Genomic DNA, 14,517 nt, shown 5'->3' on the forward strand with positions numbered 1-14,517 from the left:
AAACTTTAAGTGGTGCATTTCACAAGTTAGTGCAGGTAAATTTCAAATTCAACATGCACACTGTGCATGCAGGGAAAAAATTCTATTTCAATCCCTGTCAGTGTACAAATTGGCTTGAAAAGGTATGAATTTTCTGAGCATCGCAGAACCAGAACAAATCACATTTGTTATATATGAATCCAGGAATGAATCGTAGTAAAAGACCAGTATATATTACATTTATATTTATTCCATGAAAGCCATATGTGACTCATTGAAGTATGACTCAGACAATAAGCAACAGGCGAAGAGGGAATAACATGTGCTGCCATATAATCTTACGAATACACCACACATGTAGATAAACAACAGGTGTCACAATAAAGCGGATTTTTGCCAATTGTCTTTTTCAATACAAGAGTCCTGGTGTTGGTTTCATAATTACAAACACATAGATTCTTAATTATATACTGTTTTGATTTATGCATGTAAATCATATAGAGATGACGTTAGAAATTTCCTGTATAGTATTTGACCTGTATCCATATGGCAGGTGCAAACATTTCTGTTATTTTTAAAGATTTGTTGAGATAATGATCACTTTTTCATTGGTTTAACCTTTTCACCACCAGTTTACTCTTTTCATCACAAATTCACAAAATATTCCTGTTTATAGCCTGTACTTTCCTTCAGAAGATCAGGAAAAAATAGCCAATTATTGAAAATTGACTAAAACATCACTTTTTACCAAAAATGACAAAAATATTTATTTAATTAATTAATTAATAAAGATATCATCACGAAATGACCAAATCTAGAAGTCTGTCTAAGGTGCATATAAACCACATATCAAACCAATAAGAATTGTAGTTTTCAAGAAGAAGTTGAAAAAGTAAAAAGTTGACTAGGACAACAACAACAACGATGGACAATCACTCATATGATAAGCTCCGCTCGACAAAGTTGACAGCGAAGCTAAAAAATGTGCACAAAAATTTGGGCGAGAAAGTCTAGTGGTGAAAAGGTTAAGACGCAATATAAATATATCAATTTACAATGGGTGCCAGAATAACTCACTTATTTCTCTAGTTATTACTGTGATTGTATTGATGATTCAATATTATTTAATTGTAAAATAATATTGTTATTATACATGTTTGTGTGAAACAAATCACAACAGCAGACGCCATTTTGTTGTGTTGGTCAAATCAACCAAGGTTATAAAAGCCTGGACACTTGCTTTCAGGGTAGAGACCACATTTTATGACAGAGCAATCCAAGTGACGTACATTTCCAAGTTGTTGCAGTAATGTAACATTTCAAGTCATATCTTGAGTGAGTTAATCAACTGAGATCAGACCATTCTCTCTTGTCTTGATCAATAGTTCACCCGCCTTGAATTTTACACTCGTTAGGGTTAAAATTTGGAGCAAAACCACAGTATATCATAATTTATCCTAGGCAACTAAGCAAATGCATGTGTAAATTAATTTTGTTATGCTATTTGTGTCATTAGTGTGGCTAAAATAAAACAAAAACGTAGGGTTACAGGAGCCGACTGTTGAATAAACTACCTGTCAAATAATTATAGAGAATAATAACATGCAGTTATCGCATAATACCCCCGGGTATTCAATTTTATAAATAATGTATATATTGATTTTATGAAAATTACTGACAAAAAAAAAATCAACAATGCCATTGTGGCTTTGTTTACTACGAACTATATTTTCACTTTGAATTAATTTTCGCTAAAGGAGTGATTCAGTGAAAATAAAATCCAGCAAATATACATTTTCCCTATATTTTACATTCAACATGCCACAAATCAGTGAAAATAAATTCCATACAAAACACCCAAAAAATATTTTCAGCAAAAATTATTTCCAGCTAAAATAAAGTATTGTACAGTAGTTGATGTCAGTAGAAAAAGACAGAATAGCATTTTGGAAAATGTTCTCTAAGCACAATTAAATATCAAGGTAATCTGCAAAGACAAAAATAGCATTTGATGACAAACAAAAGGATTGACTAAAAATAGAAAATCAGAGAGATATTGCCATGAAATAAACTAATCTGAGAGAAAACCATGCAAAGTACCTGCAAGTTTAATTAATATGAAATCAACCAGCAGAGTCACAAATAATGTGTTTCCACTAAAATGAACAAAAATATTTGCTCTAACAAGAAAATTACAGTTATTGTCAAGAACAAATATGATATACATTGTAGGAGTACATGGCAAATAGGGCACTATTGGTATATAGCTTTCTCGAGAAAATTAACAAAACCACACAATTTTGAAAAAATAGAAAATTGCAGATAATGTTATAAAACAATCAAATGTGAAAAAGTTAGACCAACTACTTTGAAGTCAAAAATGTGAAAAACAGATTATGACCGTATCAACTTAGATAACAATGGACCTGACAGAATTTGTCTCTATTGCGACATTTATTATTACAGCGGGCGCAATATATTTACATACACCTAATTTCCGCACCCGATAGGTAAATACAGAAGGATTTTGCAACAAGCCGAGGCACTTCCCTAGATACTCCAATGACCGTTGTAGACGCAATAAAGTTACGTACACGCCTATGTGACAGTTAATCAAAACACCGGACACGGAATGCCTTTGAAGTTTGGCCACGAGAAACAAGGAGTAGTTGGACTATTCCATTGCTTTGTAGATACAAAAACCATTGCTGTGTAATACTTGGGAGAATTATAATACAAACATTAAACTGGAAATAAATATTAATAAGAAATGATAAATACTAAATTCTTTTGATTGTAGTTTGTTGACAATTTCTTGTGTAGCATTCAGTCGACGATGGCCGCTACTTCTCTTAGGATGTATCCAACTGAAGCGACATAAATGCCGTACAATCCCTTGAACCGTTGCTCTCGTTAGTCCAACTTCCTTCGTCGTCGATCATTCGCAAGAGGAGAATAATCTGTATCTCAGTGTCTTCGTCTAAACGCCTTGACATATTAACAATAATTGTTCAAAATCAGAAACTGCATTCAAAACTGAGCTGAGCTTATATGTTAGGTGCGTTTTTAAATATCTCTATCAACTAGGTTTATTATTTTCACGAAACCTTCAAAATATAATTTATCAAATGAACCAGCATATGTATGCATGAAATAATGAAGTGTCCGATATCAAAAATGAGTAAAAGATTTGTTTGATGAATGTTTAACTGGACGTTTACACGTTATAATTGTAACTTTATTGCAACTACAACGGTCATTAGAGCGTCTAGGAAAGTGTACGGGGATGCTGTAAAATCCCTTGGTAATTACCTTCCGAGTGCAGGAGTTAGGAGTTAGGTGTATGCACATATCGCTCGCTGTAATAATATAGAAATTGTGTTTGTGGTTGCATGGCACATTTTGCATTTATTGTAAACTCTATAAGAGAGTACATTGTATAATATGATTGCGTGTAAATTTATAAAAACAACATTTATTAATTCAAATGCCACAAAAGCTCTACATGTCCCAAGTTTTAACTTCAATCCCCAATGTTACTTACTGTTACTGTTAAATACAGTAAATTTCTGAACCACAACCAAATCAACCTTTTGATAGCCAAGCAAATTTTTAAAAAAATCAGACCATCACTTGCAGCGTATGAATTAAATATGCAGTACTAAACTGAATGCAGTGCATGATCTAAACATTAAAATCTATAAATGGTAATCATGAACTTAAATCATGAAGACAGCCAATCAGTGATGATACAGACAGAATGTGTGATATAGAAAACATTTGTTCATACAGTGACAATGTGTGATATGGAAAACATTTGTTCATACAGTGACAATGTGTGATATGGAAAACATTTGTTCATACAGTGACAATGTGTGATATGGAAAACATTTGTTCATACAGTGACAATGTGTGATATGGAAACTATTTGTTCATACAGTGACAATGTGTGATATGGAAAACATTTGTTCATATAGTGACAATGTGTGATATGGAAACTATTTGTTCATACAGTGATAATGTGTGATATGGAAAACATTTGTTCATACAGTGATAATGTGTGATATGGAAAACATTTGTTCATACAGTGACAATGTGTGATATGGAAAACATTTGTTCATACAGTGATATTGTGTGATATGGAAAACATTTGTTCATACAGTGATAATGTGTGATATGGAAAACATTTGTTCATACAGTGACAATGTGTGATATAGAAAACATTTGTTCATACAGTGACAATGTGTGATATGGAAAACATTTGTTCATATAGTGACAATGTGTGATATGGAAAACATTTGTTCATACAGTGACAATGTGTGATCTTGGAAAACATTTGTTCATATAGTGACAATGTGTGATATGGAAAACATTTGTTCATACAGTGACAATGTGTGATATGGAAAACATTTGTTCATATAGTGACAACGTGTGATATGGAAAACATTTGTTCATACAGTGACAATGTGTGATATGGAAAACATTTGTTCATATAGTGACAATGTGTGTTATGGAAAACATTTGTTCATACAGTGACAATGTGTGATCTTGGAAAACATTTGTTCATACAGTGACAATGTGTGATATGGAAAACATTTGTTCATACAGTGACAATGTGTGATATGGAAAACATTTGTTCATACAGTGACAATGTGTGATATAGAAAACATTTGTTCATACAGTGACAATGTGTGATATGGAAAACATTTGTTCATACAGTGACAATGTGTGATATGGAAAACATTTGTTCATACAGTGACAATGTGTGATATGGAAAACATTTGTTCATACTGTGACAATGTGTGTGTGATATGGAAAACATTTGTTCATACAGTGACAATGTGTGATCTTGGAAAACATTTGTTCATACAGTGACAATGTGTGATATGGAAAACATTTGTTCATACAGTGACAATGTGTGATATGGAAAACATTTGTTCATACAGTGACAATGTGTGATATAGAAAACATTTGTTCATACAGTGACAATGTGTGATATGGAAACTATTTGTTCATATAGTGACAATGTGTGATATGGAAAACATTTGTTCATACAGTGACAATGTGTGATATGGAAAACATTTGTTCATACAGTGACAATGTGTGATATGGAAAACATTTGTTCATACAGTGATAATGTGTGATATGGAAAACATTTGTTCATACAGTGATAATGTGTGATATGGAAAACGTTTGTTCATACAGTGATAATGTGTGATATGGAAACTATTTGTTCATACAGTGACAATGTGTGATATGGAAAACATTTGTTCATACAGTGACAATGTGTGATATGGAAAAACATTTGTTCATACAGTGACAATGTGTGATATGGAAAACATTTGTTCATACAGTGACAATGTGTGATATGGAAAACATTTGTTCATACAGTGACAATGTGTGATATAGAAAACATTTGTTCATACAGTGACAATGTGTGATATGGAAACTATTTGTTCATACAGTGACAATGTGTGATATGGAAAACATTTGTTCATACAGTGACAATGTGTGATATGGAAAACATTTGTTCATACAGTGACAATGTGTGATATGGAAAACATTTGTTCATACAGTGATGATGTGTGATATGGAAAACATTTGTTCATACAGTGACAATGTGTGATATGGAAAACATTTGTTCATACAGTGACAATGTGTGATATGGAAAACATTTGTTCATACAGTGACAATGTGTGATATGGAAAACATTTGTTCATACAGTGACAATGTGTGATATGGAAAACATTTGTTCATACAGTGACAATGTGTGATATGGAAAACATTTGTTCATACAGTGACAATGTGTGATATGGAAAACATTTGTTCATACAGTGACAATGTGTGATCTTGGAAAACATTTGTTCATACAGTGACAATGTGTGATCTTGGAAAACATTTGTTCATACAGTGACAATGTGTGATATGGAAAACATTTGTTCATACAGTGACAATGTGTGATATAGAAAACATTTGTTCATACAGTGACAATGTGTGATATTGGAAAACATTTGTTCATACAGTGACAATGTGTGATATGGAAAACATTTGTTCATACAGTGACAATGTGTGATATGGAAAACATTTGTTCATACAGTGACAATGTGTGATATAGAAAACATTTGTTCATACAGTGACAATGTGTGATATGGAAACTATTTGTTCATACAGTGACAATGTGTGATATGGAAAACATTTGTTCATACAGTGACAATGTGTGATATGGAAAACATTTGTTCATACAGTGACAATGTGTGATATGGAAAACATTTGTTCATACAGTGATGATGTGTGATATGGAAAACATTTGTTCATACAGTGACAATGTGTGATATGGAAAACATTTGTTCATACAGTGACAATGTGTGATATGGAAAACATTTGTTCATACAGTGACAATGTGTGATATGGAAAACATTTGTTCATACAGTGACAATGTGCGATATGGAAAACATTTGTTCATACAGTGACAATGTGTGATATGGAAAACATTTGTTCATACAGTGACAATGTGTGATATGGAAAACATTTGTTCATACAGTGACAATGTGTGATATGGAAAACATTTGTTCATACAGTGACAATGTGTGATATGGAAAACATTTGTTCATACAGTGACAATGTGTGATCTTGGAAAACATTTGTTCATACAGTGACAATGTGTGATCTTGGAAAACATTTGTTCATACAGTGACAATGTGTGATATGGAAAACATTTGTTCATACAGTGACAATGTGTGATATAGAAAACATTTGTTCATACAGTGACAATGTGTGATCTTGGAAAACATTTGTTCATACAGCGACAATGTGTGATATGGAAAACATTTGTTCATATAGTGACAATGTGTGATATGGAAAACATTTGTTCATACAGTGACAATGTGTGATATGGAAAACATTTGTTCATACAGTGATAATGTGTGATATGGAAAACATTTGTTCATACAGTGACAATGTGTGATATGGAAAACATTTGTTCATACAGTGACAATGTGTGATATGGAAAACATTTGTTCATACAGTGACAATGTGTGATATGGAAAACATTTGTTCATACAGTGACAATGTGTGATATGGAAAACATTTGTTCATACAGTGACAATGTGTGATATGGAAAACATTTGTTCATACAGTGACAATGTGTGATCTTGGAAAACATTTGTTCATACAGTGACAATGTGTGATATGGAAAACATTTGTTCATACAGTGACAATGTGTGATATAGAAAACATTTGTTCATACAGTGACAATGTGTGATCTTGGAAAACATTTGTTCATACAGCGACAATGTGTGATATGGAAAACATTTGTTCATATAGTGACAATGTGTGATATGGAAAACATTTGTTCATACAGTGACAATGTGTGATATGGAAAACATTTGTTCATACAGTGACAATGTGTGATATGGAAAACATTTGTTCATACAGTGACAATGTGTGATATGGAAAACATTTGTTCATACAGTGACAATGTGTGATATAGAAAACATTTGTTCATATAGTGACAATGTGTGATATGGAAAACATTTGTTCATACAGTGACAATGTGTGATATGGAAAACATTTGTTCATATAGTGACAATGTGTGATATGGAAAACATTTGTTCATACAGTGACAATGTGTGATATAGAAAACATTTGTTCATACAGTGATAATGTGTGATATGGAAAACATTTGTTCATACAGTGACAATGTGTGATATAGAAAACATTTGTTCATACAGTGACAATGTGTGATATAGAAAACATTTGTTCATACAGTGACAATGTGTGATATAGAAAACATTTGTTCATACAGTGACAATGTGTGATATAGAAAACATTTGTTCATACAGTGATAATGTGTGATATGGAAAACATTTGTTCATACAGTGACAATGTGTGATATAGAAAACATTTGTTCATACAGTGACAATGTGTGATATAGAAAACATTTGTTCATACAGTGATAATGTGTGATATGGAAAACATTTGTTCATACAGTGACATCTTGGAAAATAATACACAAGAATACTTTTGTAGCAACAACATGTACCATATTTACAAGCATGACAGAGTCTGCTCCAATCTGTTTACTTTTTGTTCTGGTGTTATCGCCGCTGACTACATGTACACCTGATCTAATGTCTATACAAATCAAATTCAGTTCTTGTTGGATCAGTAACTAATCAGTACTTGTATTTAGTACAAGTACATGCTACTTTCTAGTAATGAATGCCCCGATTGGTTGAACTATCCCATCAGAGAGAAGTATTTGGATAGTCAGGTGTACATATACATGTACATGTAGTTAGAGATAGTATACTCTGGGCAACCAGATTAGTAGGAAACAGAGCCTCTTCTTACATTAGATTAGATTGGATTGAGACTGCCCCAGTTTTATGAAGCCCAACTGGTGGCATGCTCAAGACCTTCTCAATCATATGACATGTCTGATACATGCATGTGTGAAGCATATATACTTTATTTTAGTGCAATCGTACATTGTCCCATAAAGTAAAATCTTTGTATGATGTACTTGGGTCGAAACTAAAGACCTGTCTTCCTGTCTCAGTCAGACAGAATATAGCAGAAACAGGTAAAAATAGAAAATGTCTCGATGTACATAGATAACTAAAGATACCATGTGTTTACTAACTATACTAAAGTTTTCACAGGTACACATTTCAAATAGTGTCATAATTTATTTTGCTAGAGTTGGCACATCAATGATTGGAAAATGGACTTTTGTAATCCAGTCTGTCTAATAGACAGGCGTTTTTAATTTTCACTTTACGGTTTCACCCATGCATGTAAGTAGTGGTACACTTCTGTCATTTTGAACCAAGCAATGGGATTACAATGAAAACCAAAAGATTGAGGAATTGACAATTTAATCTGTGTGACGGCTTTTGGAAACTGGTGCTACACGAGAATTTTGAGCGCAAGCTAGAAAGGTCATTTAACAAATGAAAAGGTTGAAGAACGTATGGGATATCAACTGAAATTGGCAACAAGGCTGTGTCAAAGGAAAGCTAGGTTTGTAGGACATGTTCTTAGAGGATCTTGCTAGTCTCGTAATTGAAGGTACTATAGAGGGATCTCGTGGCAGAGGACGACCAAGAAGAACTTAGGGAAAGGACATCACAACATGGACAAACACGGGAAACCTTGGGAGTGTTAAGAGAAAAGCTGAGAACAGAAGTTTGTGGCACAGTCTTGTTGTCAACCTTTGAATCGAAGAAGACACTGGATGATGATGATGAATATCACCAACCCTTTCTTGTCCTGAAATGAAAATCCCTTTCTGATATTGGTGAATCCAAAATGAAGCATATAGAATTAATTCAATCTCTGACATATTAAAAAATTTTAAAATATGAAGTTAAAGCAGCTTACCATCTAAATGTGATGACATGGCTCTCGCTATGAATGCCATGTATGTTTCTTTACCCTCCAAAGATTCAATTGGTTCACACATATCTGCATTAACACAATCTAACGTATAACACTTCATGTTATAAACATAGACCACATCACAGGCATCATCTTGGCAGCAGATATTTCCACACTCTTCCATTAGGGAGTCTAGTGAGTTAAATTTGTGTCTATCTATATCACGGGGTGTAAATGTTCCTGCCGACTGGCCACCATATGGAATAACATTTTTATAAATCTGCTGAAGCATACAATGATTTAAACAAAGACCTGAAAAAGAAATTATTAAAATTAGAAATTTGTTGATACATAAAGTTATCAATTTTACTTCATTTTCTAAAATCTCAAATCTGGTCGTTTTTTTGTGTTTTTTTTTCAAAATGATTGCAAATGCGTTTTTCAATTTTGAAATTGGCATTAAAATTATAGTTTTATTTACATTATATATTTTCTCGGAACTCCTGATGACAAAATTTGTGAAATGTGCCTTTTTAACTTGCATGTCCAATGACCAGAAACATGAATATTTATTCAGTCTTGCCATGAAACGCTTTACCAGAGATGTGAACTGTGTCGACACAAGACCCCTAATAATGACCCACATAGATTTGAGAGCTGTAATGTACATACATTAGACATGAAACACTGAACACATTTATTGATATCAATGAATGTTGAAAGAGAAAACCTCTATTGGATACAGGTACAGAACGTGTTTATCTCTGTGCAGGTTTAGCCTGAGAATCAACTCATGCTGAAATTTTGTTCGCCACATTTACTGACACATCGGAATTAATACAATGAGAAGAGAACGGAACATGTGTTTTTGCTAAAGCCTCCAATATGTTGCCGATTTCAATTTGGGAAAGAGGTAGGAGTACTTGTACTGAGGCTCAATATCCTTTTTTGTATGTCCTAAATGGTAACTACATTTATGGATCAATCCAGTGACTTTCAAACATTTAGAACATGTTAGTATCTTTATTTCTTGCAGGCATCTATTATAAATTATAGGGATTTTTTTTTTTTTTACATGATTCATCAACAGGTTGTTTTTGCTCCTACATGTCTGTGATGACTGGTTATGGCTTGGAAACCTGCGTAGCCATGAATAGCAATAAAGGCCCCTATCACTGTATTTAACCTGGTACACTGGTGGGATAAAACAGTGAAAGCCCTACATACACATGTAAATTTCAGTCTGATTGATATATTTGTCCCAAGTAAGATTTTGTAAATGTGACCACTATATTCATATATAGTGAAAAATGTTTACAATAGTTTACACATGCATGTCCCGACAGAACATTTTATGTAATTTTCTCAAGAACCTTATACTGTATTTTAATAAAAAAAAATATTCCAAACAATATTATGCATTTCAAAATAATGTATGTTTCAAATAATATTATGCATTTCAAGAATACTACATTTGATTGCCCTACAGCGGAGTACAGTTGTATATGTACTTGTACTATTTTTAATCACAACATATTTTGTAGATAAACATACATGTACTATATGGCAAACATGCATGTTTTGCATACTTTAAAATTCCATACGAGAGAATACGAATTTTTTGTTGTTGAAAGCCTGGCTGGGCAACCAGATTGGGAAGTTTGTAGTCAAAAGAAAATATTCGGTAGTTTATGGGTCTATCGAGTCTGTGGTAGTCTTCAGACAAGAGTTTGTAGTCTGTATTGACTTTAGGGTATAGTTAATTTATAGCAATGTACATGTATGTCCACACATAACGTTTTTTGATTGCAGAAATACACAAAATAAGTTCATATGATTGAGTCCAAGTAAAAAAAAACAAAATGTGATCCAAGATTTTATTATTTATAGCAGTACTTATGTAGTTATGTTATTAAAATGAAAAAAACCATAAAAATCAAAGTGATACTGCATTGTATTTACAAGTGATTTAGAGTTCTGAATAGTTTTTTACTCAATTTTTAAATGAGGTATGTAATTATGACCACATTAAGTTTAATATAGTGAATGACAAACTCAGTAAGTGCTAAACGAGGAATATAAAATAGGAGTTTGTTGTTTGTACAGGCTATTGCGCAGTGAACATAGTGATGAATCAATGGAGGAATAAAATATAAAACAATATCAGTTGTTGCATCTGATTAGCGGACAAAATCAATATGGTTAATTTATAGCATGTGGACAAAATAATTCAGGCCACACAGTAAATATATTTTCAATAATTATACAACAAAAAATATGGCATCATATCCTTGCTGTTAGAACAATGACAGAATACAAATATGAATGACTCATCATTTGAAATGATAAACTACTAATATCTATCAATGAACATTATTGTATCAAGCTTCAATGGCAAGATGCATTATCAAACAAACGCAACTATTGGTTATTTGGACCAATTTAAAGATATAGATGAAACAAATTATTATTGCCTGAAATATTTGTAACAGTTCCTGTATATCATATGGTGGATCACTGTGCTAAGGTGTATGGAGTACTACAGTGTACAAGGATCCATGGTGACAAATACTTAGATCACAGTCATGTTAGCAACAACATGTACACTTATCATTATCAAATCTAACAACCTCAACATAATTTGGAAATTATACTAAATAAAATAACACATGACTTATCTACAACATATTATCAAGTACATGATCATTGAATGCATAACAACAATATGGCACATGCTTTAAAAGAGAAATTCAAATGCGCACAATCACCATTTATTTTTGGAAAGACCAGTACTTGATCCCTTCAGCTTCTTAAAATACGAGGTGTCAAATAACAGACACGTCAGCAGTTGCAATGGACGTAATGAATTACGTCTTAAATTATGTATTTACGTTGTTATTGATCAGAATATTTCACGCCATTGAGCTCTATTGTTCGCGCTATTTAGAGTGGCCTATGAAACTGGTGATTATATATTCACTTACAGACTAAAGCTGCGCCGTTACTATTCAGGGGAAATTTTTCTTCAAAATACTCACCCGCTGGTAAATATAAAAGAATCAGAAGCATAAGGAACTGCCTACAAAGATGAAGCGATGAAGGAAGCGTAAAAAACTGACAGAATAGAGTTCGGTTGATGTTGCTTGTTGTGGCCATGTTTCTTACTTCTCTGTGTTACACAGGCAATGATGTCCGAGTGATATTATAATCTGACCTGCAACTATCGTAGATTGGAGCACAGTATGGAGAACACACAGTTGAATGTACAACGTTTCAAAATAAAAAGTCCTGACCGACCGTCCGTCAAAATAAAGTTGTCAACCAATGCCAACTGCGAATAGATTCACATATTTTCCAAAACAGTATCCGGACTTTGGTTTTATCGGCTTGTTTAGGTTCAGTTGTGATGAAATATCCCTAACACAGTCCACGTTGCATGCTTATTTCTATAAATATCACGAGATTACGATTAATGCTTTAAACAACCAGGGTTTGTCTTCTCTATTTCGTCAAACGCGACCCAAACAAACTTCGACCTACCATGTACGATTAGCCAGTCAAGCAATCTGGTTTTCATAGCACAATATTAGGATTACGTTTTCGCCAGTAGAATCGATAGATTGTCACCTAAAAATTACTCTTAAGTTTTTATTGAATTAAAAAATTATGTTTATTGATACATGGTATGACAAGAAGGAAATAATTTCTTGCATTTAATCGTGATTGTCTTCAACGACTGAAAACGATACTACAAATCTAAATAATACTTTTACGATTGCAGACATTAATACACCGTTGAGGGCGTCGTCTAGTACGTTTAAAGTACCATACATTTCAGTTCAGTCATAGACAGTATTAATCCCCTCAATAAAACAATGTTTCTTTGAATAAGAAAATCGTAGATTATCTTATTTATTTTGACCTAATCTTAAAATAATAATTGGAATAATTAATTCAGTTATAACCAGGATAGCGTTATTCAGCTAAAAGATTTCCACAAAAACATCTTTTTATTTTATAGTTATTGTTGTGCAAATATCAACACAGACATAATAAATTTATTAATATTAATAATTCAAATTAAATTAACACACTTAGAATATATGCTCATGTTAATTGGATTTCCATGTACAAAACTCTTTTTTTTTTTTAACTCTTAAATATATCTGACTATATCTAATGTTTCTTATTTTATTGTATATACAATTTTTGGCGGTATGTAAGTTGTATGTTACAGGGCCTCAGTACAAAGCAGCTGTTTAAAGATATATTGAATAAATTAACAAAATGCAAGTTATTTATTTATTTAATTAAGTTATTTAATTATTAAGAATTTATTTATTTGTTACATATATATTTACAAAAATCAAATTAATTGACTTAAATTCATTCCAAGCAATTGACAATTAGAAACACTGGTTTGGAAGAAGGTACAACAATATATCATCTTGCTGCACACACATCTTTGAGGGAAAATTTAGTTCCAGGGTGTTATGTAATTTTTTTGTTGGCTTTACTGTGAACAAAGTGTATGATATATGAATATTGTTTTTTTTTTGTATGTATGTGTGTGTGTGCAATAGTCTTCTGACAAATCCCCCCCCCCTCCCGCTTTCTTAACGACCAATCCAAATAACTACAACGTGTATCACCAACTTGTGCAATTCAGTGTCTAGAGGGCGCTCTAACAAATAGGTGATTCATATAAGAGTAAGGAATAAAGAAAACAATATTAATTTGCACAATGAGGCAAGGGCATGAAACAAGCTATTCAAACAGTAAAACAATATGAACTAAAAATAATTGCTAAAGCAGTTGCTCGGCTAATTTTTGTTTTTGAATTATACCGGTACTAGAAAAAAGATTTGTGCAATCAAAACTGTAGAGGGCAGGCTCATGTTTTTAGGTATTACAAGATCATGAGCATCATCTTGTGGAAGTATTTCTTTATAATTGTTTGTTACTATAGACCGATTACAATCATTCCTATTCCTACATGCAATATATACTTGACTTTTCTGAAGAAAACTACAAAATCTCTCAGTGACAAATTTGCTTTGCAAGAACACTGCCACAGCTAAGTTTAAATTCACAACTCATACACTGATGACTAACATTTTCAATATTTGACACAAGAGAATTGATCATAAACAATGC

General features: G+C 32.5%; 1 protein-coding gene across 3 annotated transcripts in view; it reads right to left on the reverse strand.

Annotated features, from left to right (window-relative positions):
• The window catches only part of LOC100374794 (dyslexia-associated protein KIAA0319-like), a 65,757-nt gene extending 52,838 nt beyond the window's left edge, over positions 1–12,919 (reverse strand). For all 3 annotated transcript variants that reach the window (XM_085508001.1, XM_085508000.1, XM_085507999.1), the window contains exons 1-2: positions 12,399–12,919; positions 9,364–9,672 (exon numbers count right to left, since the gene is read on the reverse strand). In XM_085508001.1, coding sequence (XP_085364127.1) covers positions 9,364–9,672; positions 12,399–12,516 — 427 coding nt within the window. In that variant the 5' untranslated portion in view covers positions 12,517–12,919. The remainder of the gene's footprint in view (positions 1–9,363; positions 9,673–12,398) is intronic.
• Between the last annotated feature and the right edge of the window lie 1,598 nt (positions 12,920–14,517).

The sequence above is a fragment of the Saccoglossus kowalevskii genome, chromosome 14 (genome assembly GCF_978046115.1).
Source record: "Saccoglossus kowalevskii chromosome 14, keSacKowa6.1, whole genome shotgun sequence".
Classification (NCBI taxonomy): domain Eukaryota; kingdom Metazoa; phylum Hemichordata; class Enteropneusta; family Harrimaniidae; genus Saccoglossus; species Saccoglossus kowalevskii.